At 42.9% G+C, this 26,816-nt stretch overlaps 2 protein-coding genes across 3 annotated transcripts; one reads left to right on the top strand and one right to left on the bottom strand.

Moving 5' to 3' along the window:
• Positions 1–309: 309 nt before the first annotated feature.
• On the top strand, positions 310–20,081 carry PKN3 (protein kinase N3). 2 transcript variants are annotated; one of them, XM_086763832.1, is made up of 22 exons: positions 310–693; positions 4,041–4,305; positions 4,862–5,010; positions 6,169–6,298; positions 6,411–6,562; positions 6,939–7,134; positions 7,441–7,632; positions 7,898–8,007; positions 8,529–8,672; positions 9,637–9,712; positions 10,693–10,879; positions 11,879–11,990; positions 12,838–12,914; positions 14,434–14,500; positions 15,080–15,171; positions 15,561–15,737; positions 15,825–15,887; positions 16,457–16,533; positions 17,099–17,241; positions 17,485–17,592; positions 18,167–18,247; positions 19,165–20,081. In XM_086763832.1, exons 1-22 carry the CDS (start codon positions 673–675, stop codon positions 19,375–19,377), a joined length of 2,832 nt encoding a protein of 943 aa, XP_086619958.1. In that variant the 5' UTR covers positions 310–672; the 3' UTR covers positions 19,378–20,081. The 2 variants fall into 2 exon arrangements, with proteins under 2 accessions (XP_086619958.1, XP_086619957.1); XM_086763831.1 differs by having other exon boundaries at positions 4,023–4,305.
• Positions 20,082–21,073: 992 nt separating this feature from the next.
• ZDHHC12 (zDHHC palmitoyltransferase 12) lies at positions 21,074–26,436 on the bottom strand. Its single transcript, XM_086763833.1, has 5 exons — positions 26,341–26,436; positions 25,799–25,935; positions 24,959–25,045; positions 23,532–23,698; positions 21,074–22,985 (listed from the first exon to the last, which is right to left on the bottom strand). The coding sequence occupies exons 1-5, from the start codon at positions 26,423–26,425 to the stop codon at positions 22,676–22,678; spliced, it is 786 nt and encodes a 261-aa protein (XP_086619959.1). The 5' UTR covers positions 26,426–26,436; the 3' UTR covers positions 21,074–22,675.
• Positions 26,437–26,816: the final 380 nt, after the last annotated feature.

The following is a 26,816-nucleotide window of genomic DNA, read 5'->3' as shown; positions in this document are numbered from 1 at the left end:
TCAATCCGGAGAACTAAAATTGGAAACCACCTGATCGACTCAGCACAGCAAACCGGGCCCAGCCGGAGGGATTTTTCCTCACAGCGCCCAGCTCCCAGAGGTGTCAGGAACCGAGCGGGGCCCGAGTGAAGGAGATCTGTCACTGCGTGTGCCCCTGTACCGTCCCTCTGGCACGACCCCACCATTTTTGTGCCTACAAAGGACACCGACCCCCTAAAGCCTCCCCTTCCCCAGCAGCCCGACGCGGAGGGCGATGTCCTCGCTGGGAAGCGGGAGGTACCTCAGTCTCCTCAGCGTCCGGCCTGTCGCGCCTCTCTCCTTCCCGCCGCCATCCCGGCCGCGCGGCGGGACCTCGCCGCCGGGTCTCGCCCGCGCATTTCCCCTCGGGGCGGGAGAAGGCAGCTGGACGAGCTCCTGACAGGGGCGGGAGCCCCGACCGGGCGAGGACCTCGCGGGGGCAGGGCAAGGCCGAGCCGGGAAGCGTGTGGGGAAGGGGCGGCTCCCCCGCTCCCTCAGGGCCGCCCGCCGGCAGCTCTCCCGGGCCCGCACCCCGCGAGAGGGCGCTGGCGGCGGCACGGCGTTTCCCGGGAAGGCTGAAGTTTGAAAAAAAAAAAAAAAAAAAAAAAAAAAGAAGAAAAAAGTGCCGGTTGCTGGCGGTTCCCGTACGGAGCAATGGCGGCGGGGACCCCGCAGGTGAGCGCCGCGCTGAGGGCTCGCAGGGGCGGCAGCATGGCGGGCGGGGCGAGCCTGGCCTCAGGAGAGCGGGCTCCCCCGTCCTGGGCGGCCCCCAAAGGGTGGACCCCCCCCCCCCCATCCCTCCCGCCGGCGGGAAAGCACCGCTCCGCCGAAAGCCCCCGGCCCCGGGGAGAGGGCGGCGGTGGGGGGCAGCGGGGCTTCCCGCTGTTCTCCTCCGCCTCCGGCGGTGGCCGCGCCCCGGGGAGGTGGGAGAGGCTGTGCGAAGCAGGTGGGATCCGCTAAAAATGTCCGTCCTCGCCCGAGGGGAATGGGGCTGGGGCCAAGTTGGTGCTGGCTGAGGAAATCCCCGCTCAGTGTCGAGGAGGTGCAGGAGGCGAGGCGGCTGCTGGGGCTGGCACGGGGGAGGGCAGCCAGGCTCCGTGCTGGGGAAAAAAAAAAAACAAACATTCATTTCTGGAATAAACTCCTCTGAGTGGAGGAGATGCCCTGCCTTCTTTCCTTGAGGCGGTTCAAGCCTAATCGGGGAAAGAAAGGATGGAGAGACCGGCACAAAGAGCGCTGGCGGGGGCTCTCCCCGTTCCAGTGCCTCCTGGGCTCGCTGCTTTCCGCCCGTACCAGCCCTTGCGCAGCTGGGAGGTGGAAAGGGGACTGGCTCCAGACAGGATTGCAACTGCATTTTTCCAAACTTTGCAGTGGCTTTTCTTCCTAAAGACTGAACGTGGCTAGAGCGAGTCTGTCCGACACAGGCCTCAGCCCCGCAGGATGAAGTTGGCTGTGAAAGATGTGATTTAAAATGTCCCGGTGAACGCGTGTGGTCTGCAGGGGCGAGGATGGCCTCCTCGTCGCTAGCTCGTTAAATCAAATTGTAAATCAATTTGTGTGTCAGTGGAGGAACTGAAAGGGCCAGGTCTGCTCCGGGCTTTGTGCAGGTGAAGCTCATTGCCAGGCTGGGCATAACTGAGGGGATGGGATCTCCCTGGGCTGCAATCCAACGGACTAAGTGCACATTTGATACCGCTGAAATTTTTGCTAGTTAGGAAGCAGTCTAGACACTTGGGTACGACAAGAGTCTAGCGGAAGCCCAGGGTGAGTTCTGCCAGCCCCACTACAAGTACCAAAAGCAAGCTAATTTAAGAGAGCTTGGGACTGACCTTTCCAGGGAACCCAAGAACAGCTGCGGCACGGGCTGTGGCAGTATCCTGACACCACATCGAAGTTTCTGAGTCAGAATGCAAAATGGATCAACCCAAATGCAAATTCAGCTTTACATCCTCCTCAATAATAGAATATTTTATCTTCCTGGTGCAGATGATGTCAATGTAATGGCACACTGATCCGTAGAGTGGAAGAAGGATCCAGTAAAACATACCATGCTTACATTTTAAATATATTTAGAAAATCAGCACGGTGCATTAACTGATATTCAGTCTGGAAGAGAATGATGTGGAGGAAAATTGACCTCAGAGCTGCCCAGACTGTACCTGTTCTCCGAATCAATAGCCAGGTCTCTGCATCCAGTACTCTGTGTTGGCATTTCACTTGCACCACTACTCATTCCGCTGCTCTGAGCAGATCCAGAGGGTGGATTGCTTACACCTATTTGCATAGTCTGGATAGAAAATAAATCTGTATGCTTTTTCTAATTATTTAAATGATAATTGCAACCAGCCAACTCCTTTTAGTCACTTGCTACAGACTGGATAAAGAGCTTTCTGATTTTCCAACTTGGAGCTGGTGAAGGTTGCCTGTGACTCAGGAACTCCATGATTCAAGTTCTTCCTCACAAAACTTTGGATGTTTTTCAAAGCTCTGGCTTAGTTCCTGGCTTTACTAATTGGGCGAGAACTTCCTGGAATCAGGATGTTAATCTGAACCTTTTTGTTTTGTTACCAATCAGAACAACTCCTATTTTGGCTGTTGTGTATCTGTTGCAGACCCAACTTGATTTTAGGCCAACTTTAAAATAGATTTTTTTTTTCCTTCTTCTTCTTTAGTGATTTTGCTATTAGACTGAAATTGTGGAAAAAAAAACTGATACAGGATGTTTGGTTGGGTCTTTGAGGTGCATAACAAAATATAAGATTAAATAATCTTTTGTGTGTGAGTGACATAGGCTTTGGATGCACAGCACACTCCGTGTGCGGTAATGTGCACAAGTAACACAAAACCAAAACCAGTGTGGTTTGTTGTTGGAAATGTGGCCAACCGATTAAAGAGTGTGAAAACAAGTCGGGATTCCCGAGTTCTGTCTTTAGTCACTGACGTACTGTGTGACTTTATGTCGGTTAGTGTAGTGGAGCTTGACTGTGCAACTGTTCATTTTGCGTTTAAGCAGGGAGTATGTTAGGTTATTAATATATTAAATGCTCTGAATGTCTTAAAGCCACTCTTCCTGTTGAAGAGAAAAGCATCACCTCTTGCTTGGATCTGTTTGTTACGGTGTTAGGTATCATCCTCGTGCATAAAGCTTTCACAGCTCCTGTCTGGGTTCAGTCCTTTGCTCAGTGAGATACACGTGTGCTGCTGCTGCCTATACTGTGTACGTCCAGCGTCTGTGAACAGAGCATCTCTGTCCAGAGCTGTTGATCAGGCATCTATCGCTAAAACAAGTAGTATTGAAAATGATGTAAAATAAAGCCTGGAACAAGCTTGAATGCTACTAATGCAACTCAAAATAATTGAGTTTTAAAGTGGCGTTACTGCCTGTAAATTACAAGCGGAATAGAGATTGAGACAACAGTCTGGTTCCCTTTTCAGATACGGCAGAAAGCTGAGCTTGCTCTTTTGCTTGCTTATTTGTAGAAACAGCTGTAGATTTTACATTTTTAATCTTCAAGGTTAGCAGCTGAGAGTTAATGCATGCTTGTGACCTTCCTAAAAACCTTGAGCTCGTTATCTGAGAGGTATCTTTGAACAGTCAGCGTCAAGATATATTCAGATAAAAATCTGTATCTACCACATCATACCAGTGAAAGTTAATGTTGATCAGAACAAGGACAATTATTTTCTGGGCTTTGATACTTGGAGAAAAAAGATGTATGTAGACATTAAATAACAAGAAGACAAGTAAGATGAAGGTTTTTCTCCATTATAGTTTAAAACTGAATTAAGGCATGTTAAGATCAAAGTTGCATTCTGTCCTCTGCAATTTAAATGTAGGTCTGGTCTTCTTGAAAACTTGGTGAAAAGGTTGCCTTCAGAACTTGTGTGAACCAGTTTCTAAGTGAAATGGGGAAGTGGAATCTTATGAGGGTATTGCTGTATCATAAAAATGGTTGAACTTTTTCCTTTCTGAAATCTTCTTGCCCAACACTGCTTGATTGCAGGGCAGCTGTCTCTTGCAGTTGGGCAGTGGTGTGAACTTAATGGATCCAAGCTTCCAGCAAAAACTGGAGGGTGAGAAAGAACTACTTCGCCGTGCTATACAGAAAGAACTGAAGATTAAAGAGGGAGCAGAAAACCTGCGCAAGGCGACAACGGACAGAAAGAATCTTGCTCATATAGAGCATGTGCTGAAATCTTCCAACCGAAAACTGGAGCAATTGCATTGGGAGCTTCAGGAGCTCAATGCAAGAATTGTAATAACAGACAAAGAGGAGAGTAAGACAGGTAGGTCTTGGGTCATGATTGATATGAAAATTGTGTTGTAGTGCTTCAATATTTATATACATTGAATTGATATATTTTTCTGTTGAGGGCTCACGAGTAGTGAGAGTTTCTTCTGTTGGTATTTAGCTCATGAAATGATCTGTGCAGTAAAAAGTTGAGGATGGGGCAATAAAGGAGGCAACATGAGAGATCAGTGTAGGGAGAAGACCAGCTGAGAGTGCTTGGCATGGACAATATGCAGGAGGAGGCTGTAGGTGGAATTGAAGAAATTTGAATAGAATTTCTGGGCAGTTGAACATCCAAGTATTTTACAGGATGAATAAGTATAAAATTGGAAGAGTGCTTGTTAGGACAGTTCATTGATAAACTAAGAAATATTTACAGACATGAGCTTGAGCTTCATTTGAAACAGTGTTTTGCAGTCAGTTTTGTAGACAAGACCTTTTTGTACCTTATTTTATAGCCTAACCATCTTTTATAGAGTCACCCATCTATAACCCAGTGAAATCAACAGAAGAAAAGATGGCTAATGGTATTGATTGTATTGTTTGTACAGATGGATCTGTATCTCCAGATCCTTGTCTCTGGGAAAGAAACCCAGACCCCATGGCAAAGAAGATTGAAGCTCTGAAAAAGCAGCTGCATGTTGAAATGAAAGTGAAACAAGGAGCTGAGAACATGATCCAAATGTATTCAGCATCCAAGGTAAGCAGGAATAATCAACTATTTGGGAACATGGATTCCTGGATCAAAACTTGTATGTAAAGTCTATACACAAACTCTCTCTAGTAATTGGTGTGTGAAATAAATTAATTTGTGAAGCTTGCTTGACTGAATCCTAGCTCTGCATTTTGGTGCTCAGCATAGTGACAATGTGCCACGTTACTGCACAGGACAACCAACACTCCAGTTACGCATTAGGCTTGAGTGTTACAAATTTCAGGAGTTTTGCAGATGTCAACAAGGAATTGTCAAGAGCTTAAGCCAATCTATAATTACTGCATGTTAGAAAAAAGCTTTTCTGAAAGTGTAGTTTGTTCCACTTTGGCCAGTGATGTGGTTGCCTGTACCCTTTTCTGAAGTGTCTGGCGGTGAGCATTGTTGGAGGGGAGTTACTAGACCGGATGGAAGGGCATAGTCTGGCAGTTTTGATAGTGACTTTAGATCAGAGGCAGAGAAAAGTGTCGTAGGAAGTGGCGTGATAGGAGTGCTAGCTCTAGAAAAACTGTTGCAAGCCTGGGAAGGTAGTGAGGGCAGTACGAGAGGTACATGCAGTCACTGACTTGAGGAATGAAAGTTAAAAAAGCATTAGTATTGAACACCGAGTTGATGTGACATTTTGATATCTGTAGGTTGCTTAGGATAGAGCACAGCATGTGTTGTCTCTTTACGTGAGAAAATTTTTCGGACGTTTACTGGCTTCATATGCATCCCACTTTTTGCGTTTGGCACAAACGTATTTAAAAGTCAAAGGATAATTAAAAAAACAAAAATCCAAGCTTATTATGAAGCTTAATTCAGTAAGACCAGCGGAGCAGAGGATTGTGATACTTTTATTTCTTCAAAACCTCTCTCACAAAACACTGTAAGCACAGTTAACCAGTGAACCACAAGTCTCAGTGACTGCAAGGTTGGGTATCAACTGGACATGTCCTTGACCTGTCCTTTCTCTTTACAAAAGGAGATAGCAGTCTCAAAGTCATGATTCTCAGCGATGTCTCCTTCACGTAACTGTTTACGTATGCCATTTCAGAATCATTTATGACCCTTTTTGCAGGTACCACCTCATCCTCGTATGTAAACACATCCTCGTAATCCATTTTTAATGAGCGTGGTTCTCTGCGTATGCTTTCTTTTTGGCAGGAGCGGAAGCTGCTGGCTACAGCTCAGCAGATGCTTCAGGACAGCAAGACAAAGATTGAAATAATCCGCATGCATATTGTGAAAGTATCTCAGTCAGCAGGAGGGATGGAAGATACAGTGGATCCAGCAGGTAAGGTATTTTAACTAACTGACACAGCCTAGGATGGTTGCGGCCAAAGCCCCAAGATATGGATACTCAGTCAATTTTCATCCTTGCCATATTTTGTCTCTCAAATGGCCAGTGAGGATGGGGACCACCATCAGTGCTTTGGAGCTGCGTATTGAGGAGCTGAGACATCACCTGCGCATTGAAGCTGCTGTAGCTGAGGGGGCAAAAAACGTGCTGAAGATCCTCGGAGGGAGTCGAGTACAGGATCGCAAGTTTTTGGCTGAGGTAAGCGCGTATTCAGGGCTTCTTGAGAGGGTGGTTTCATGTCTCCACACTAGTGATTTAGCATAAATGAGTAGAGTTAACTAAGAGTTATTAATTTGGGAAGTTCTGTCTCTCTGTGAGGACAGATTGATTGGGATCATTTTCCCTTCTAGGGATAACATTCCTTGCTTTGGTGAAATTTCTCAGGAACATCAGAATTGGCGCTGATGGGGTGGTCATGATCTATGGGAGAATATTTAAGCTTATTCCTTTTATTAGTAAGATGTTATCTGGTCTTTTTTTGAATCTCACTCTAGTAGTTCATAAAGGATTAATAGTACCTGGGGCTGTATATTGAAAATTTTTGCCTGCTTTCTCTTCTACTTCATGTTGCTAGGCTCAGGGTCGTTTGCAAGAGTCCTCTCAGAAGATTGATCTGCTGCGCTTGTCCTTGGAACATCAGCTTAGTCAGCTGTCTCCTGATCACCCCAAAAGAGCACTCATCAAGCAGGAACTAGTAAATACTTCCTCCCTGGGAGCTCAACATGGCAGCATCCAACCCACTTCAGTCATCAAACCTACAGCTCTTACAGGTACATAAATCCTGCATGGCATGTTGTTGTGAGCACAGAGGGAAAAATTAGTTCCATTTCTTCTCATTGCTGTAATGCCTCTTATTATATGGACATTTCATTTTCTGGGAACTGGAAGTATTTCTTCTAGGCCAGCCAGAGCTTTCTGATCATATGGATTTGCAGTCTGTCAATCTGGGGTAGATTTGAGCTGTTAATCAAGGAATCATGAATCTGATAAATTCTTGGACCGATGTGAGGACAGTCTGACTGGAATCACTTTATCTTTTACATAATAATATTCTTTACTCTCATAAAATTCCTCAGGAACGTTGGAAGTGAGACTGATGGGGTGTCAAGATCTATTGGAAAATGTTCCAGGACGTTCCCGAATGACTAGTTCTTCTCCCATCTGTGGCAGCCCAAGTGATTTGAGGTCCCTTTCCCGAACACGAGTTGGCCTGGGTATCCATGGCCGTAGTGTTGCAGGAAAGTACCTGCGGAGTGAAGAGCCGTGTAGTGAGTATGGGATTCCGTGTTGAATTGTGGCAGATGGGAGCATGAGGGTTTCTCATCTGGGTACTAGGTTAGCCTGGTACGAGTGTGATTATAAGAAACCTGGTTTCTGTAAAACTAAGAGAGGGAGAATTAATCGCATGATACTTAATCCTGTACTGGAAATTATATTTGATTGGGATATTCACCCAATCTCTCGCCCACATCTCTCTACATGAGATATTTTCTTTGGAAAAAGACTGTAATTCATGTTTTCTCCTTTGTCCAGATGAGGTCCTTGCTGTGGTAAAGGTGGACAATAAAGTGGTTGGCCAAACAAACTGGGGACCAGTTAATAACCAGGCGTGGGACCAGAGCTTTGTCATTGAGCTGGACCGGGTAAGTCTGCCTCAGATTCCCTGTGCTGTATTTGTTTTTCATTTCACCTTACCTAATTTGCTCGTTTAGCTGCTGTTCCACTTGATTCAATTCTGTGTTGCTGCTCTCCCCAAGTCCTTTTATGTGACAGTTATCTTAGCCTTCTCCTGAAGGCAGTGCATCTCTGGCAGAGATTCTTCCTGAACAGCATTTGTTGTCCTTCTCTCCTATCTGAGCAGTTTTATTTCATCATACCAGCAAAGTGGCTCTCACAGGAATTTCTGAAATGGGGAGCCAAGGCAGCCATCTCCAAGAGGGTCTGTAGCTAAGAAGATCTGAAAACACCAGAGGAAGCAAGGAACAGAAGGATTAAATAAGTTTCTTATGCATACTGTTTAGTTTACTGTTTTGTGTATTTATTTATTTTTTTTTTTACAACAGCATGCGTGTGCCATTTCCAGAGCATGGGGCAGTATGTAACTCTTCTTTTTTTTTTTTTTGTTTTTTTTTGTTTTTCCCCCACCACTCACCCATCCCACTAGTCTCGTGAGCTAGAAATTGCAATTTATTGGAGAGACTGGAGAGAACTGTGTGCAGTGAAATTTTTACGTTTGGATGATTTCCTTGATAATGAACGTCACGGGATGTGCCTCTCACTCGAACCGCAAGGAATGCTTTTCGCAGAGGTATAAATGTCAGTTTTGTTTCTTTTTCAGAGAACTTTGTCTGTTTAGGGTGCCTGCCCTGAAAGCAGTTGTTCAACCCAGGATACAAGAAATGGAAGGAACAATAATATAGAAGGGCAGAATGACACCTGAAATCCTTTTGCATCAATATCACACATAAGAATAAGGAGCAACGTGATATAATAGATGTACACATGCCGTAGCCTGGAGTGACTGCTCCTCTGTAATTATATGTGTGTGTGCTGTGAAATCTGTTGGTTTTTATTTGCTTTCATTGTGACTCATCAGTGACACTTCAATTAAACATATGGCTTAATGGTCAGAATTGAATCACAGAGACTGTAGAATCAGAGATCCAAATTCCCTCTGGGTATGCTTATTTTATAATCTTTCTGAGGCTAATAATAGTTTGAATTACTATCAATGAAGAGATCATCCAGGTAATCCCTTAAAAGCTGCAGTACTTTCTCCTTTGTGTTGTGATGAAAGTTCCTGTGGTTATCTTTCCAAAAGTAGGATGTTGCCCTCGTGTACCAAAATTGGCCTCCTCTCCTCCCTTTCTTGTTTTTTTATGTTTTTTTTTTTGTGGGGGTTGGTTTTGTTTTTTTCCATTTTTACTTCTGTGCCATGGACTAGGATTTTTTTTTGACCCTACAAATGGCTGTGTTGCTTACACATGGCTTTACAAATCAGATTAATTTTGTTCGGAATATGAATTGATGTTAATTATGGGGGGTTTCTGCACTTCAGGTGGTGAAAAATTCCAACATCTAAAACTACTGTTGAAGTAAAAAACGTTTAAAGGGTGAAGCTAGAATAACGCAGTCTGAAATCTGTGGGACTGACTCCTAACTTACCGAACAGATGTGAATGGAGAATTTGATGAGAGAGCAGGCATGTGTGAAAGTTTGTGTTCACAGTGTAAGTGAAGAATCCTGACAAATCCCCTTTGCTTCTCTGACAGGTGATGTTTTGTAATCCTGTCATTGAAAGAAAGCCAAAACTGCAGCGACAGAAGCGCATTTTCCCCAAGCAGAAAGGTAAGCTGCTGGAGAATGGACTGCTTGCTGTCTGGCATGTGTAGGTGAGGGCAGGGGTTTGCACAAGCAGGCTGGCATGCGCTCCTATGCTGCTGGATTTGTGAGATATTAAAATGCTTGCTAATTACTGTGTGTAAGTAGGTGGGCTTTAGTAGAATGTGAAAGTTTGTTTGGTCACAAAAAGTGCAGGCAGGCTGACTGCAGCACAGCGTGTAACGTTGTGGTACTGTTGCAGTGTTTCTATTCACAATTAGCATTGTTCGGAAGATATCGTTACTAGTTATTTAGCAGACTTCTTAGGAAGATCCAGGACTGAAGTTGTACTGATTTAACCAGCAATACTATTCCTGAAGAGCAGATATTGGAAGGTTTTCTGGAAAACTCTGTGTTACAGAAGACTGTAGCATGAACAGGGTACTGATTGTCTGTCAAGCTGTTAGCTGGCATCTCAGATTAATAGTTTAGGGACTGGAATAACTTGCATACTTTCTTTTTTTGTCTGCAAATTCTTTCTTGCGAAGCTGAACAAGGTAAGATTTTACATACTGAGGTCTCCTGGCAGTGAGGATAAATGAGTTTTTGTATTTATATTCTTCAGGAAGTAGTAAAAATAATGAAAACATCCCAAATGTTTTAGTCTTTTTAAGATGTTTTCAGAAACTTTCTGTTAATGGGCTACATGATTAAAATGCAGTGTTGAAATAGAAGAAAATCTGACTTAGAATAAAATACATTTTTAATGTTTCATGCAATTCCTACTTGAGGATTGTTATCATGTTATATGGAACTGAACATAAGTGAAATAGTAGATCTATTTCATCATCATCATTATTAAACTATTCCCTGAAAAAGGGGAAGTTCGAGTTCCCCTTGAGTTCACGTAACTCAAGAGTGTTTGGGGAAAATGATAATTTAACAGTACATGAGATTGTAATTTGTGCGTTGTAATTTCACTGGTGTTCTGACTCTGACTCCTCCAGGGAAGGAATTTCTCCGAGCTCCTCAAATGAACATAAGTGTTGCTGCTTGGGGTCGCCTGATGATGAGTTTCCTCCCTCCGTGTAGTTCCTTGAGCACTCTGAGTCCTCCACTCCATGATCCCGTTCACACAGACTTCTCTCCAGTTCCCCCACAAGGTCATGTTGATTCAGCGTCCAAACTGAGTAGGTAAGTCATGTTCTGAGTGTTGCTGGATGACACTCTGTAATGTCTGGAATACCTGCGAAACTTAATTCAGGATTTTAAGAAAAGCCAATGGTGCCTGAAACGATGTGGTTTTAGTGGGGTGTTCGTACTCTGTGGCTAGCTCTGATTTATTGTTAGCAGTTGGACTGATTTCCAGAATCACTGTCCTAACAAGCAGCGTGTTCCGGAGCCAGGGAAACTTCAGCAGCTTTCTTTTCCCCTGCAGTAAGATCTGTGGGCATGAAAGTGATGATAAGTAAACACTGTGATACAAAAAAAAAAACCTTAAAGCAGATTTTCCAAAGTTATTTTATATACAAAAAAAAAAAAAGTACTGGTTCTGCACTGCAAAGGAAAGAGAATTCCACTCATTAAATATCTTCACCAGTATAGTAACTGAACTCTGTGCAAGGTCACAATGTGATTGTTGTTCTTTCATGAGGTTACTTGCGCCTCAACCACTAGCTTAATGTAGCAGTCAGAAGGTACATAACTAAGCTTTTAAATATGCTGTAGAAGAAAGTTATCTAAATAATATATTTTTTTAAATTGTTGGAATTAATTTTTAAAGAATTAATCGTTCTCGGAAAGAGACTATTCCCACCGATTCGCAAAACCTAGAGAAGAAAAAAAAATTGAGTCAACTACTGTGCTGCTATTAAAATCAAGACTTCCTTTAAATTCTTGATCATAGTGACTTATTTCTACACACCTACGTTTCATTAATTTATAGCATCAGAGAGCTAGTGTTGGAACGTGAATCTAAGCATCACCAACTTAACAGCTCATTTTCTTTTCATTCATTCAGGAGAGCGTGTGTCTTGTTGATACTTCACAGACTTGGGGTGTGAATCGGGGTGTTGTTGTCCAGTGTATTGGAGTGAACTAAACTTTGCTTATATAGCAAAGGTGATACAAAGATGTCTGTGTACAATGTTCTACCCTAATGCAACTTCCTTCAATTTTGTCTTACAAATGCAGCGACTTTCCTGTGGCTAAGCTTACATTTGCTGATGAAGCACCACCCAAGCCTCCACGCCTTTTTCTGATGGCCAACTCCAAAGAATCAACACCATCTCCTGCAGATTCTCCGGTAATCACCCGGGCTAATAGGGAGACTTTTATTTCTTGGTTGATATTCTTTAAAGGCCCAGTTCTTCTTAATTGTTTATTACTGGAGAAATTAACTATACTTTAGGTAGGTGATGCCTCATTAGCTGGCTGACCTCCAGGTATTCAGAATCCAGGGAACTATTTTAGCATAGAGTCTTCACAGAAGTGTCGCACCTCTTTTTTTCTTTTTCCCCCCCTTTTTTTTTTTTTTTCTTCTTTTTTAAAATTGTAAGAAGAAAGAGAAGCAAAATGGGAGGCAGGTCAGCATTGGGAGTTCAGAGCAAGAGCACAGAACAGATGGCAGCACAGAGAAAACAGGGAAGGAGCGTCAGAGGCTTTTAGGACCAGATGAAGTTCTTGGTCATTAAAGAAGCTGGTCAAAGCCAAGAGCTCTACTTTTCTGACAGGAACAAGCAAGAGAATTGCTTTGAGTAGTATAATGGTTAATGACGTGTGTTCTGCCCCACCTTACCCTTTCTCATTTGGCTCGGTGACAGAGGAAACTGCATTCTCTGATCATTGTGACTCTTTTTGGGACATGAGGTGCCTTTTTTTCTAGAAAGGAAATGTTTTATCCTAGACTTAAAAGCATTTATTTTAAAGGGTCCGACCCTATCCAACAAGTATTGTACATGGGAATAGTTTTGTGTGACCATGGACAATCTGTTTTCACGCTGCTTCACTGCAAGCAGAGGCAATGGCCAACTGCAAGAACTTGCCTGCAGTTATGCTGAGCAATGACAGAGGAGAAAACTTGGATGTGAGTGTTCAGGTCTGATTTGGTAATTTCAGGGGATGACACACTATAATTCTGTTTCTCTTCGTAGTGTCTGAAGAGGCTGCATGTTGAGGAGAAGTCTTGCAGCCCTGTTCTAACGGAATTTCCAATTCGGGCATCTCCAAGGTAACTGGACAGCATGGGCTGTCTTGGGTTGCAGATTAAAGAGGCACTGGGCTGAAATTTTTGAGCACGCAGACGAAAATTCTGCTCAAGATATGCTTTGATTCCTCAGCAGCAGGCTCTTAGTACTGAGTGTAGACGATACCATGAAAACTCTGCTCTGCACTTTACTTGTCCAAATATCTGCTGCACCTTATCTGCTTATTAATCCCAATACTTAGCCTACTGATAGACTGTACACTACAACGTAGTAGAGGACTTTAGTAGAAAGTAAAGTCACTTAACTGTCTTCAAGTGCTTCCAAGTGTTTGAAATTTTACAGTGTAGCATATTTAGATGCGTCTGCATTCTGAGTAATCCATTTCAGAAACACTTTTTGCATCCCTCACACTCTTCTGTTTCTATTGATATGCAAGATACGCTGTCTTTCATTACGTAGAGAGGCATAAACTGTTAAGTTGTTTATAGTCTATGGTAGTTATATATGCACAATTTGTATGTGGCAAGGATACACAGTAGTAAATAGACCAAAAAAGGGACAAGTTAAAAAAAAAAAAAAAATATTGTTGAACAAATAGTGACCAAAAAAGCACAAACAGCAAAATCTGTCTGAGCTGATCTTGCAGTTCAGATCCTAGAATTATGTTGATAACTTCAGGATCACTTTTGAGGGGTCCCATCTTCAAAACCCTGTAGTCAGGATGCAGTCAGGCACCTACCTACCTTCTCTCTCAGAAGGCTGAGGAGGAATTCAGTCTTTCATGAGTAGATACTTAGCTCTTCATTTCATTCACTGGAGGAGCATGGAGTGTCTGCTGTCTTTTAAAGATGATCCAGGGCTAAAGGTTTTAGAATGTGGGTTTGGGGGTTTTTTTGGGCGTGTTTTGGGTTTGGTTTTTTTTAATTCTTTCCAAGCAATTCTGCAGCCTTAGTTTCCTTGGTAACAACTTGTGGCTGACATAATGTTCTATAGCATTTCTTTATTCAGCTACTTTTTTTTTTCCGGCAACATCTGATGTCTCTTGTCTCACTATGTTTCATTTCCAATTCCTATTTAAGAATGTCTCTTCTAATGCCCTTGTCCTCCTAGCTCTTGATATGCATGTTAATGTCTGATTAAAACCATTGCTGTTGAGCTTGCTGAAAGGAGTGTAGGCCAGATTGAATTTTAGTACTCCGAGGATGGGGGTCAGAGGGAACTAATCTGTTATGAGAAGTAACAGAGAGTGCAAGCCTTGGAGAGTCAGAATTGTTGCTCCTGTTGCCAGTACAGATGAAAGCTGTACTGCTGCCACAGGGAGGAGTTTTCCTCACCATGTGGTTACCTGCTCCTTTCTTCAGTGGCAGAACAGCAGCAGCCAGCCTAACTTTTCAGGATTTCAGCCTAGGTGAGGAGAGGACACAGCTGTTAGCTTTCCCTTTTGCTATACAGAGCTTCGTCCCCTAACACAAATACACACTCGTTTGTTATCTGTTTATGCATCTTTTGAATGTTGTCTCAGCAATTCTTCTTTGTTTGCAGGAAAAGGACAGTTCAGCTTGAGGATTTTCATTGCATCGCCATGCTGGGACGTGGCCACTTTGGGAAGGTAGTGTAGTAGGGTACGCTTTGTGGAGGAGGTCAGTAGGACTGTGGTTGTGGAGATGTGCCTCTGCCTTAAAGTCTGCATAGAAACATTGCAGTACAGAAGAGATTTGTTGCAATATAGAACAAACGCAACCCAACTGCACAAACAGCTGATAACTCCTGTTAACAGTCAAAACTCCTTTGTAGCTTCAAAGCCTGGAGAAAACTGTCCAGGGAGTGCTAAGTCATTTCGTAAAGCACATCATTACCATTCCTTTCATTATCATTGTGATAAGTAGTGGAAGAACTCCATTCCCAAAAACTGTGTGTGTAGTTGCTTGCTGTGAGAGCTCTGAGGGCTCATAAAGCACATGGCCAGCTGTGATACTACTGTTTATGAAAATAATATGACTTACACTGACATCCTTCTGGACTGCTGCAGCACAAGGAACAGAAAAAAAGTGCTCAATTTCTGGAGTACTTGAGCTTGGTTTTGAGAATGACTGGAGTGGATGGAAATAGTTTGTGTCAGTGGGAGTCAAAGTAATCCAGTAAGGAAATAGCAAATTTTTTGAAGTATAGCTTTTCTGTTTTCTTTCAGGTACTGCTGGCTCAATACAAGCCAACTGGGAAGCTGTATGCTATCAAAGCCTTGAAGAAAAAAGACATTATTAGGAGAGATGAAATTGATAGGTAAGCTTTGTTTAGAGATGCTACTATTGCCAGAGGCTACATTAACACACCTGTAATCAAATGTTAGGAGGTATGATGTGTACTGGTCATGGTACTGTTAAGGTTAAGTGTGACCTTAACAGTAACAAAAATCAGGAATAAGAAAACTTATAACAGCGCTACTTTCTAGCTTCTGGTGGAATAACACCTGAAGAACACTCTAAAACTCAAGGTTTGGAAGTATTAAAACTCAAGGTTTGGAAGTGTATAAGATAAATATTGTATTAGCCCACACTTTTTATTTCTCTAACTTAAGGTGTAAAGTTTTTTTTTCTTCATTCTGTTTTTCTCAAAACATGCGTTTCTGCCAAGTTTTAACATTGACATTTTCATTCTTTGAATCCTGGCAGCTTGAACTGTGAGAAGCGAATATTTGAAGTGGTCAATTCTTCTGACCATCCATTCCTTGTGAACATGTTTGCATGTTTCCAGACACCTCATCATGCTTGTTTTGTGATGGAATATACTCCTGGTGGTGATCTTATGATGCGCATACATGAAGATGTCTTTCCAGAGCATGTGGCACAGTGAGTTAGAATTAGTCTAGTTTCCAGGTGCTGTAAATTTTTAACTTGGTTCTCACAGATATTTCCTGTTAACTATTTCTCTTTTAGGTTCTATACAGCTTGCGTAGTCTTGGGGCTCCAGTTCTTGCATGAGAAGAAAATTGTTTATAGGTAATGGAACAAAGAGTCAAGTATAAGACAGTTCAGCAACTTGAAAGTCTATTTTTCCTGTAGCTTTATGTCTGGAGCTCACTATCTTGCTGGGGTTTCTAATCTTTCCGTCTGTCTTTATTTTCCTTGATGCCCGTTGCTATCAGCATGTTCATCGTGCTTACAGTAGAGAAAGTCATCTAGAAGCTATTCATCTGACATGTTGCAGGTGATTCATCCTCTGTGACATGTCAATACATTCTGGGGGGCACCCGTAAGTCACTGCTTTCTTTTTTACTGTGATAGTCAAGTAATTTGTCATGCTGTTGTGGGATGCTTTTTTTCCAGCTGAATAAGCCCCACCAAGCTCTAAGCTGCTTTGTGAGCTTCTCATTAAGAGGAAAATACCAATAAATTAAGGGAAATCTTCCAAATAATACATTATTTAAACCAAGTAGACTTTACTAAATTTAAATTTTATTCTCTTTATTAACATCTAGTTTCTGCCTCTTGCAAAAAAAAAAAAAAAGCTATTGGATGGCCATCCTCAGACTTCATCCATCATTTTCTTTTCTCTCCTTTGCCTGCAGGGACCTGAAATTGGATAATCTGCTTTTAGATGCTGAAGGATTTGTGAAGATCGCAGATTTTGGATTGTGTAAGGAAGGTGAGTGACTTCGGTGAAGCCAAAATTGAACCATCAGAACCAGTTTAGGATCTGGGCTGTAGTAGTGTGTTCACAAATACAGGTACTGAGGTGGTTGTGTATTTTGTATTCATCACCGTCTTAAAAATAAACCAAAACCCACCAAAAACAAAACTAAAAAACCCCAACAAAGCAAACAACAAAAACCCCTCACCTGTCTGGCCATGATGAATTTGGAAAGAGTACTTTGTCCTTTAGTCTGCAGGAAACTTAGGAAGGAGTTTACAGCATGCTTCTTTGCTCAAAGGAGCCAGAATATGGGATACTACAAAAGACATACTTGAGTAAATGAGCTGTGGGATCTGCAGGAAGTTTCCACGGTTTTACTGTTTATTTAAGTATTGTCTGTATATTTCTTATTTGGAGTTTTTAGGAGCCTGAGGTTTCATACTTCCTTACTGGCATTTACAAGCATTGATGAGAGCCCTTGTCCAGTTAACAACATTAGCTTGTCAAGTGGTAGTCTGTGGCTTTCAGAAGGTGAGACTGCATGTGATCCATTGAGTAATGTGTTCTTTTGCTACAGGAATAGGTTTTGGAGATCGCACAAACACCTTCTGTGGCACTCCTGAATTTCTGGCTCCAGAAGTCCTGACAGACATCTCATACACTCGGGCAGTAGACTGGTGGGGATTGGGTGTACTCATTTATGAGATGCTTGTTGGTGAGGTAAGACCACCTTTCTCTAAGAGGCTCTTGCTAAACAGTCTTGGAGAGAGTAGTACCCGAGCACCTGAAATAAGATTTTGCTGAATGTAGCCAGCTATTTATTAGTACTTAAATTACGTTTTTCTCATTCGTAATACTTGCCAAACACTAATTAATCCGTAGAACTCCCTGCTATTCTCATCCCTATTTGAGAGTGAGGAATGGGTGCTATGTGGATTGAATAATAAAATGTCACAATTGCAGTCACCGTTCCCTGGAGATGATGAGGAAGAAGTCTTTGACAGTATTGTCAACGATGAAGTCCGATATCCGCGATTCCTTTCATCTGAGGCACTTTCTATAATCCGTAAGGTAATGGGCTTGATGGGTCTCTGTGAGCCTGAAGAATTTGGTTTTACTGTGTAAGTGGATCCAGAGTGACTCTGTTAGGATGGGATAGCAGTTGTGGTGTAATCTGGAGCTGCCTACACAGACTAAGGAAACAAATAAAATGTACACATATTTTTCCTTTCTTTTTCTTTCCGTAAATGCTATTCTTCTGTCTGAGGATGACTAAGCAGGCTTCTTTCTGAGGTCAGTTGCTGCAAACTCTGAAATGGAGTAGTGTTGATTCAAGGACAGGAATGTCAGAGCCATTATGTGGAGGTGGCTTGATTCAGTTTTCAATGTGACCCAGTAGTCACAGGTGCACAGTAAAGATGAGATGCTTCATGCGGTTTATAGCAGGTCTCTTATTGATGTTGGCAAGTTGTTTACAAGGAACTAGGTTTGAGCTACTACTAGCAGATTATGACCTTGCTGCAAAGTAAGAACGAGAAGATACTCAGGAGTCAGTCCATCTCCTTCCTTTTGTTTTTCTCTCTGGAACATTATTTCTGTCCATTTGTGTTGCCATTGTTTAATTTTGAACTGATATTTCCTGCAGCTTCTTCGGAAATGTCCAGAGCGTAGACTGGGAGCAGGCGAAAAAGACGCAGAAGAGATTAAAATCCAGGCCTTTTTTAAGGTAGGAACTGGTGTTATCCCTCCCCCTCATCTCTTGTGTTTGAGCTGAGCGTGATTTGCGTTCTATTGGTATTGAGGCATATTTCCATCAGTTAGCAGTGAGATCTTAGTGGCAGCTTCTGTTGCACCTCATTGCTGTATTCAGGAGTATGTGTTTCAATTCATCTTTGAAATGACATCCCCCAAGTGTGTTTTCTGGGATCTGTAAGCTTCCAGGGCCAGTTTGTTATTTCTGGTTGTGCTGCTTCTATGTACAAATATACCCACCTCTTGAGCCATCAACAAACACCCCTTTTGAAATCAAACTGCATCAGTAAAAAATGCTGTCTAGTGATGACAGTGATTGCCAGTCAATTTGACAGCACCTGCATTTGCAGGATATACACAAATTCTAAGAGAAATTGAGGTTAAAGACCCATTTGCTTTGGGCCAAGGGTATAAATCTGTTACAGGCAAAGGTGTTACCATTCCTCCTTGTCACTACCCATCTGTCAGAAGTTATTAGCCTTATAGCCCCTGGCTGGCTTTGTGCTGGAGTAAGAAAAGAACTTGGATGTCAGCAGAAATTGCTGAGAAGTCCACAGATCCACCTGGCCACAGCTGCACTTTGGTTTTGTCCCTCCTAAATATAGTTTGACCTGTAGCTTTGTTTCTTGGTGTTCTGAAGAACAGGCTTTAGGCTATGGAATCTCTGTACTACCTGGCCTGCACCAACTATGCTGTCTGTTTCAGGCCTTCTTTTCAGTTCTTTTTGTCTCCTTTTTTCTTTTTCTTTTTTTTTTTTTTTTTTTTTTTTAGTTAGTAGAAAAAGATATGTTGCAAATGATCTGGAAGGAAGGCTGCAATCCTTCCTCTTACTTTGACATTAAGATTATTTATGAAATGTGAATCTCGTCTGCTCACTTCCTTCTCTTACAGGAAATCGATTGGGATGCCTTGTTTGCCAGGACTGTGAAGCCCCCTTTTGTGCCCACTTTAAGAGATCCCACTGACATTAGCAACTTTGATGAAGAGTTTACATCACAAAAGCCAATCCTTACTCCTCCAGAGGAGGTTGCTCTGCTAACCCGAAGGGAGCAGACTGTCTTCAAGGACTTTGACTTTGTCTCCAGACACCTTTTAGATGTTTGATTCCTGTGCTATAAGAAACATGAACAGATTGTTACCACCTTGAGAGGGGCTAGAGAGGACTTAGCATGGGCAATGGAAAAGTCAACAGAATTCCTAGGACTGGTAGTGCTGATGTCCCTAGGAAGAGAGTGCCCTGCAAGCTGAATTAAACTGCTGTTGGTTTTTTTTTTTTTCCAGCCACATTTGTTGGAGGGATACTGGATGTCAGTTTTCTTTAAGGAGTAATTAATGTTTGATGGGATGTATCTTCTGCTGCCATTGAATATAGATGGAAATTTTGAATTTAAGATGGACTTAATCTAATGAAATCAAATCATCTCTGCAAGCCAGGTTACTCTTTGCAAAAAGCCTAAGTAAGTAGCACGGCTTTATAAAGTTGCATAGTAGCGGGGGGAATAGCCACTTCTCACTTATTTTCTAGGAAAGATATGCAGCATTCCCTCTTTGTAATGATTTTATGCCCATTCCCACTCATAATGATGTGTGCCAGAGAAGGAATGGATTTTAACACAGCCAAGATAATGATGTTTGGGTTTGATAATAATCCAAGTGATATATCTTAAGAAGACTCTTTCTACTTCTTTGAGGATGCCAAATCTTAGCTATTGTTTTTAATGATATTAAAAACCCACAGCTCTGCACATGCTATTTTTTTGGAAAATAAAGATACCTTTCCTTATAATGAAATTTCAGCTTTTCATCTCCTTTGTGCTAGCTGAATGTTTCACATTAGGGCTAACCATATTCTGCAGGATTTTATTTTTCTCTGTAAATGTTAATAGCAATATTTTCTTTCTTCCTTCCTTTCCTCTCACTTAAGTTATTTGTCTACATATTACGTGGTGTCATCAGCTGTCACACAGAAATTATTGCGGTCAAGTTGTCTCTCCACAGATTTTGTCAATGTGTATATCGTATCTTTGTTGAGATACCTAAATAATGACAGTGTTAATATTAGAAAATCATAAGTTAAAGGTGATTTCATTTGCCTGGTAACGTATTTTGTAATTATACCTGATAAGATAAATTTTCTTCTCTTAATTTCATGAAGTTATCTTGTTGGGCAAAAAAAGAAGGGTATCTGGAAATGAAGCATCTCGCTGATGACAAATAGGGACGCACAGCTATTACTCTTTCAGTTTGTCTTCAACAGAGGTAGACAGAACTCAAACTAAAGCAATTGTACGATATCTGGAGAAAAGGTTCAGGTGCAGCTAGTAAGTCATCATTATTAAATCAAGGCTGGCCTAAATGCTTCAGAATTCAGAGAGGTAAGAGCATATGTTTGTGCAAAACAAATAATTCACACTGAACCTAGACTTCTATTTTCAGAGCCAAGTAAAACTGCTTCTGAAAATTCCCACGTACAAATACCCTTTCAACCTCCTGCTCTGCCTTGCAGCATAATGGCTCATTTAAAGCAGGATACACATTTTCCTCACCCTTGTTTGAACAGTAATGGTTGGCTTGCTGTTGGCCTCCAGAGTGTGTTTTGTGACTTTTCTTAAGGTCAGGGCCTCTATAATGTGGCAAGTTAGCACAGGTGAAACCTAGAACTTGGATTCAAAGAGAGAGGCATAAAGAACCAAAATAGGCATATTTAATCCTTTAATTTATAGTTTATAGTAAAGTAAAAAGACTGTAGATTACCATCCTGGTGCATTAAAAAAAAAAAAAAATTACCAGAGCAAAACTATGTTTTGTGAGCTGTAGTACCTGCTGACAAATTTTTATTTGACTGATACCTGAAGAACCAGAAATTGCTAAGTAGCAGATGAGCTGTACTTTAGCAGGCACCACGCTGACACAAACAGACAGCAGAATCCTTTCTGGATGGCGTACCACTGTTAGGAAAGTAATTGTTAGCATTCTAATATCCCTCTGATAGGAGGTTCTACCCTGAACATAGCAGACTGGACATAGATTACAGACTCTGGAGTTGGTCAAAAAAAGGGATCCTTCTGCTGTTTTTAAACTGCTTTTGGACTATCGTGCTGTATTAGTGACTACACTGTCCTTCCATGAGTGCTCATCAACTTTAAACCCTGAGTGCATCCTACCAGCTTGCCAGATGTGCTCTTGAGCTGGTGTTAATAATTCCTGAGCCAAAGGCACAAAATAATTTTAACTAAGGTTTTATTATGGTGCTTTTTTTTTTTTAAAGAAAAACAAACAAACAAACAGAAAAGGGTCAGGACTAAAATTCACACCACAGCCTTTTCTGTTCTTAAAGGTAAAATTGGTCATCCCAAACTACCTACCGGCACACCCTCATCGCAATGAAACAAACAGGACCTAGACTCTTCCCTCTTGCATTGAAACTCTGCAATCTTTTATTAAAATTTCACTAGTATGTTGAGGTAGTACTATTAACCGCCAGTGTTACTGAGTGTTACTGAGCTAGGCAAGAAGTACTCACCTCTGCTACCCATCTCTCCCTATAAACTACAGGAAAGGCCTGAGCATGAAGTTATCTGCAGAAATAATTCGGCAGGCAAGTATTACTTATCTGTCCAAAGAAAAGTGGATGGTATCATTCTTTGCTGACTTGATTCAAAATAGTCTGTGAAGTGTTAACAGCACCATCAACTTAAAGAAAAAATTGTTAGGAAGCTGGTCAGGACATCACAAAGTATAGGCTAATTATCTCATAAGCTGAATTTGGTGCCTTACAGCTGTTTCTCATGCACATTAACACTATTAAGCATCAACACTTTGTGAAAAGTGTAAAGTTTAGGCGTGTGGTCAAAATGAAATTTGCTTTTGACTGTCCAAATACTTACTCAAATATTTCTATTACATGCCCAACACTACTGACAAAAGGCACTGCGGTTCTCACAGTGAGAACTATGTTGAAGAAAGGCCACAGGAATTACATTGATTCTGGCTAGTTTTGTTTGGAATAGCTGCTGTTCCCTAGCAGCAAAAGGAGAGGGAAACTTTGGGGAAGAGAAGCGTGAGCATCTGTGTTCACTTCTCTTGCATCTCTTCTGGAGAGATGTGGATGCAGTTAGCAAAAGGAAGTAAATTTAGAGAGAAACCTTCGCTCAGTCCAGAAATCAGCCTCGCTGGCTTTCCTAGAACCAGTGTCTCCTCTTTAACAGTCTTATTTGTATATAAAAAATAACCCTGACTATCCTTGAAATGTAATTTGCAGGATGGACAGGTTGTGGAACAGGTTGCATAGTTCACGATTTGCTGAAGTTCCACGCAAGGAAATAGCAGCAATTGCATTTGCAGAGCTTTATCTAGCAACCCGCAGCTGTGTTGGCATCCTACCAGGTAGGTTCTACTGTGACTAGACAGGCTCATTGTTCCTGTGAAAGTAGATTTTCTCCCATACGGTGAGGTGGCATGAACAGAAGAATCTCCAGAGATTGAGTACTACTCCTTGGTCAAAGGGATTCTCCAACTCGGAGTGTCGCAGGTAGGAAATGCGATGATGTGACATGAATTCCCAGGTGGTGGTGTTGCATGAGATCAGATAGAGGTGTGAAATGAGCAGCAGCAGGACAACAATGGTGAATATGACTATCAGGAGGAAGGACATGAGGAGGAGAATGTTGTGCTGCAGCCAGTCCCAGGACTGTTCAAAGTAGAGGCCTGACCTTTCAATTCAAAGAGAAATAAATTCACAGTTAAAGATGTAGAACTTTTTACATAAGCCAGGCAAATTGATGGCACATTTAAGTTTGATTTGTAACTAGTAAGCATCTGATAATAATTTACTACAGAGAGTTAATATACTATAAACTCTTAAGAGACTGTACCAGTAGTGACTTAGATTTTAAGAAATTTAAAAGATGCTGGTTCCCCTGACAGCTGAGAGAGACGGTAATCTTCAGCTAACTCCTCTCCTGAGCAGGCGTACAGGTGAAACCTCACTGGAGTTTCCAGTACTTTGATTTGTAAACAAAGATCATATTACAGTAACTGAAGCAAAATCAGTTAGCTTTTGTCCTGTTGTTAATTCTGTTAATTTAAGCTTAAAACAAACAAATCCAAATTATCAGATTCTACTCCACTATTGCTATGTGTTGCTATTGTTAGCTATAGCTAACTGCTGCGTTCCACGTAAACCCTTCAGTGAGGCTGTTAGGAGCACCTAAACTTTTAGCAATCTCAGAGGTCAAGGTGCTGACTCCAGGCCTTACCAAGCAACGTGACCTCCCCACAGCAGAACTACAAGCTGCACGCTCAAGTAGACTATGAAGAGGGGGTGATTGTTCTCTCCTACACAGTTCTCGATCCAGGGACAGTGATGGTCGTAACGCCGTACACAGTGCTGGCACAGCTGGCAGTGCTTGGCTCGCATTGGTTGCTGCAAAACGGAAACAAACAATCAAAAAAGAAAAAAACCACCAGCAATAGTGCTGTTCACCTCCCTGTTTGGTAGAAGAAAACATCATGCAAAATTGTTTTCCTCCACAACAGTACTGTCCCAAAAGCACTCAATTCTGAGAGATGAGATGATGAGATGATTCCCTTGGTACAGACCCAAATGAATGAGATTCAAATTAAATGACTCTCCCACACTACTTCCATCTATGCATTTTCTTTATTATCTGCCTATTTATAGGAAGTCCAAGGTGAAAAGGAGGGAGCTAGAGCCCGCCTGTTCTGTTTGGGAAAGCATGAGCAGAGTGTTGAGGTGAAAAAGTAGGACCCTGCTATTGAAGAAAGGGATGTCTTTACGGGACTGCAAGAGGGAAGTGTCTCTCCTTGCACAGGAAAGCAGCTCAAGTACCAGGAACAGAGAAGATTAAAGATCTGGCTGAGGAAAGTAATATGAGTGTGCCTCCTAGGATTCGTTCCCTGAAGCATATATATGTTCTGCTATCTTTTCCTCTTGCAATAAGCTGGCTTCTCCTGGTAGATATTCTTCAGGAATTTATGGAAGCTGGGATAATGCTTGATTTTAATAAACTGATAAGGATCGCTCTGACAACAGACACTTCTAGGCTTTAGGCAAACTGTTTTAAGAGATAATTTAATTGCTCTAATTTTTCCTTTATGCTCTGTTTTACAACTCAGGGTAATGTTTTGTTGTTTTTAGGCCTCTGAAGAAACTCACAGCTACCAGCACTTCTTATTTGTCATGCTCAACTGCTTTTCTGACTCCCTATCAAGAGATCTTCAAAGTAACCTTTTTGGCAATACTGTAAGGTCTGACTGACATGGCAGTAAGAATGCAGAATACAATTTTCCCATGGCAAAATAAGATCCTTGTTTCTGTGAGCCAGCAGGAACTTGTTTCAACCTTGGAAAACTAGCATATATGCCAGTGTCCACCACTACTACATCTTTAGCTACACAATTCATTTGGATCACTTTTCAATTCAGGACTGTGTCTGGATTCAATCTGCTAGTTGTATTTACTTTTTCTGTGAGTTTTTCAGCAGGAGGGTGACCCTTTGACAGAATTAATCAGCTCTGCCATGCCTCCAAAGCACTGAGCAGTGACCAGCAATGATAGAGCAGAAAAATACCAGCAACAGCAGCTGAACAAAGATGTTGCCAAAAAAATGTAAGCTTGCAAATTGCTCATCACATTCTCTTCTAGCGTGTTATGAACTCCTACCTTCACCAGGCAGTAACCACAACGCCGCATCTTAATATTACTTGGAATTTGGGGTATCACCATGCTTTGTTCTTCACTCTTGCCTGCCTACAAAAAAAAGAGAAAGGGACTGACTAAGGAGGTTTTGTGTGCTGCTGTCTTGGCATGACTGTGCTGTCTGGATCCTTTTACTTAACAGTTACCCAGTGCTAATTATCTCTATAACTAGGAAGGTCAAACAAAATAATTCTTTAGAATTCCTACAGAGCTGCAGATAGTTAAGGTACAGTGAAACGTAACCATCAAAAGAACGTTTGCAGAAGGGCAGAAATAATTGTGGACAAGATTCCACACTGATCCCAACGCTACACTTTGGGACAAAAATAAGCAACATTAGATTTCACTTCCAAACAGAATAATGACGTATTTTCACTATAAGCAGTGCTACTTACTTACAACACAGCCAACATTTACATTAATGATGGCTGATTAAAATTGGTAATACTTTTGTCCTACGCAATCTGTAAGGCAGTGAACCTGGATCAGACTATCTCTCAGTTACAGAAACTTTGCATCTCCATTTATCTCACTGTAACTTGTTTGTGTACGTGTCCTCTGAGGGCAACAACTCTCTAAGCAGCTTGATAAACAGAGCTGCAGAGAGTTCTTACTTCCAAGCTTGCCATTCTGCCCAAAGACTGTCCAGCCTGATCTCCAACGGTGTGTGTATGTTTCCTTTACGCCAAGCGCAACAGAAACTGTTTCAGATTGTTCTTACCTAGCAGAGTGGGAAAAAGAGAAAAAAAAAGCCTATAGATTTTTATAGCCTCACCACTTTCTTCCATTCATGAAGTGATATACCTTCGCTTCCTCTTCAGACTGAACAAAACCCGGATCCATGAGAGACACCTTAAAGTACAGGAGCACAGAGCACACAACCAGTGAGATGAAGATCAGCGGCTGCAGCAGCTCTCCGCTCTCCTCTTGCTTTTGCAGATCTGAAAGGTACCCCCCCAAAAAAAGAGAGCAGTAGTTCCTTGTGAAGTGTTTGGGATTTTTTTCTCTCCGGTCCTTACAAAGGGGTCCCGCACCTACGGAAAGGGGGACGGGAGGAAATCAGGCGGCAAGAGGGCGTGGGGTGAGAAGGGGAGAAGCAGGGAAGGGAAGGGGCTCCCGAGCGCCCTGCAGCCCCCTGTGCCCCCAGGGCACCCCCGGAGGGCCCAGAGGCCGTGGCCGGGCGCAGAACACCCCCACTTCCCCCGCTGCCCGGGCGCAGGGAGCCGGGGCAGCCCAAGCCCACGCTGTTGCCACCGCCTCTCCTCAGGGCCGGGCCCGCCCCCTCCCCGGCGCGGGCAGCCCCCCGGGGCCGGGGCTGAGGGAGGGGCGCGGCGGCCCCGCCTCACCTGTGCGGTGCAGGAAGAGCCCCAGCGTCAAGGCCCCGGTCAGGGCTGTGTGCGCCGTCCTCACCCACAGCCCGCCGGGCCCCATGGCGCCGGCCCGCCCGGAAGGCCGGGCAGCGCCCGGAGGCGGGGCCTGGCCGGCTCGGCTCGGCTCGGCTCGGCTCGGCGGGGCTCCCCGCTGGGAAGCGGGGCTCCTTCCCGTGCTCAGCCCGGCCCCGGGGCAAGGGGCTTAGGTGGCCCGGCCCGCCGAGGGGCGCTGGGAGCTCGCAGCAGGGCTGGGCTGGGTGGGAACCGGGGTCTCTCTCCTCCCCACCCTCAATTTGTAGGGGGAAGGCTGGCTGCAGCCCGCGGGTCTCCTTTCGTCTCCTCACACTGCCTGCCTGTGTTTTGCCCCGCATGCTCGCCCTCCGCCGCTGGGGCCTTTCCCGGGAGAAAGGCTCTTTCCTGCAGCCCCCCATTCCCGCTTGTCTCCCACCCTG

The sequence above is a fragment of the Chlamydotis macqueenii genome, chromosome 20 (assembly GCF_036417535.1).
Source record: "Chlamydotis macqueenii isolate bChlMac1 chromosome 20, bChlMac1.mat, whole genome shotgun sequence".
Taxonomy (NCBI): domain Eukaryota; kingdom Metazoa; phylum Chordata; class Aves; order Otidiformes; family Otididae; genus Chlamydotis; species Chlamydotis macqueenii.
Note: the sequence above shows the minus strand (reverse complement) of the source record. Positions and strands in the feature narration are given on the sequence as shown.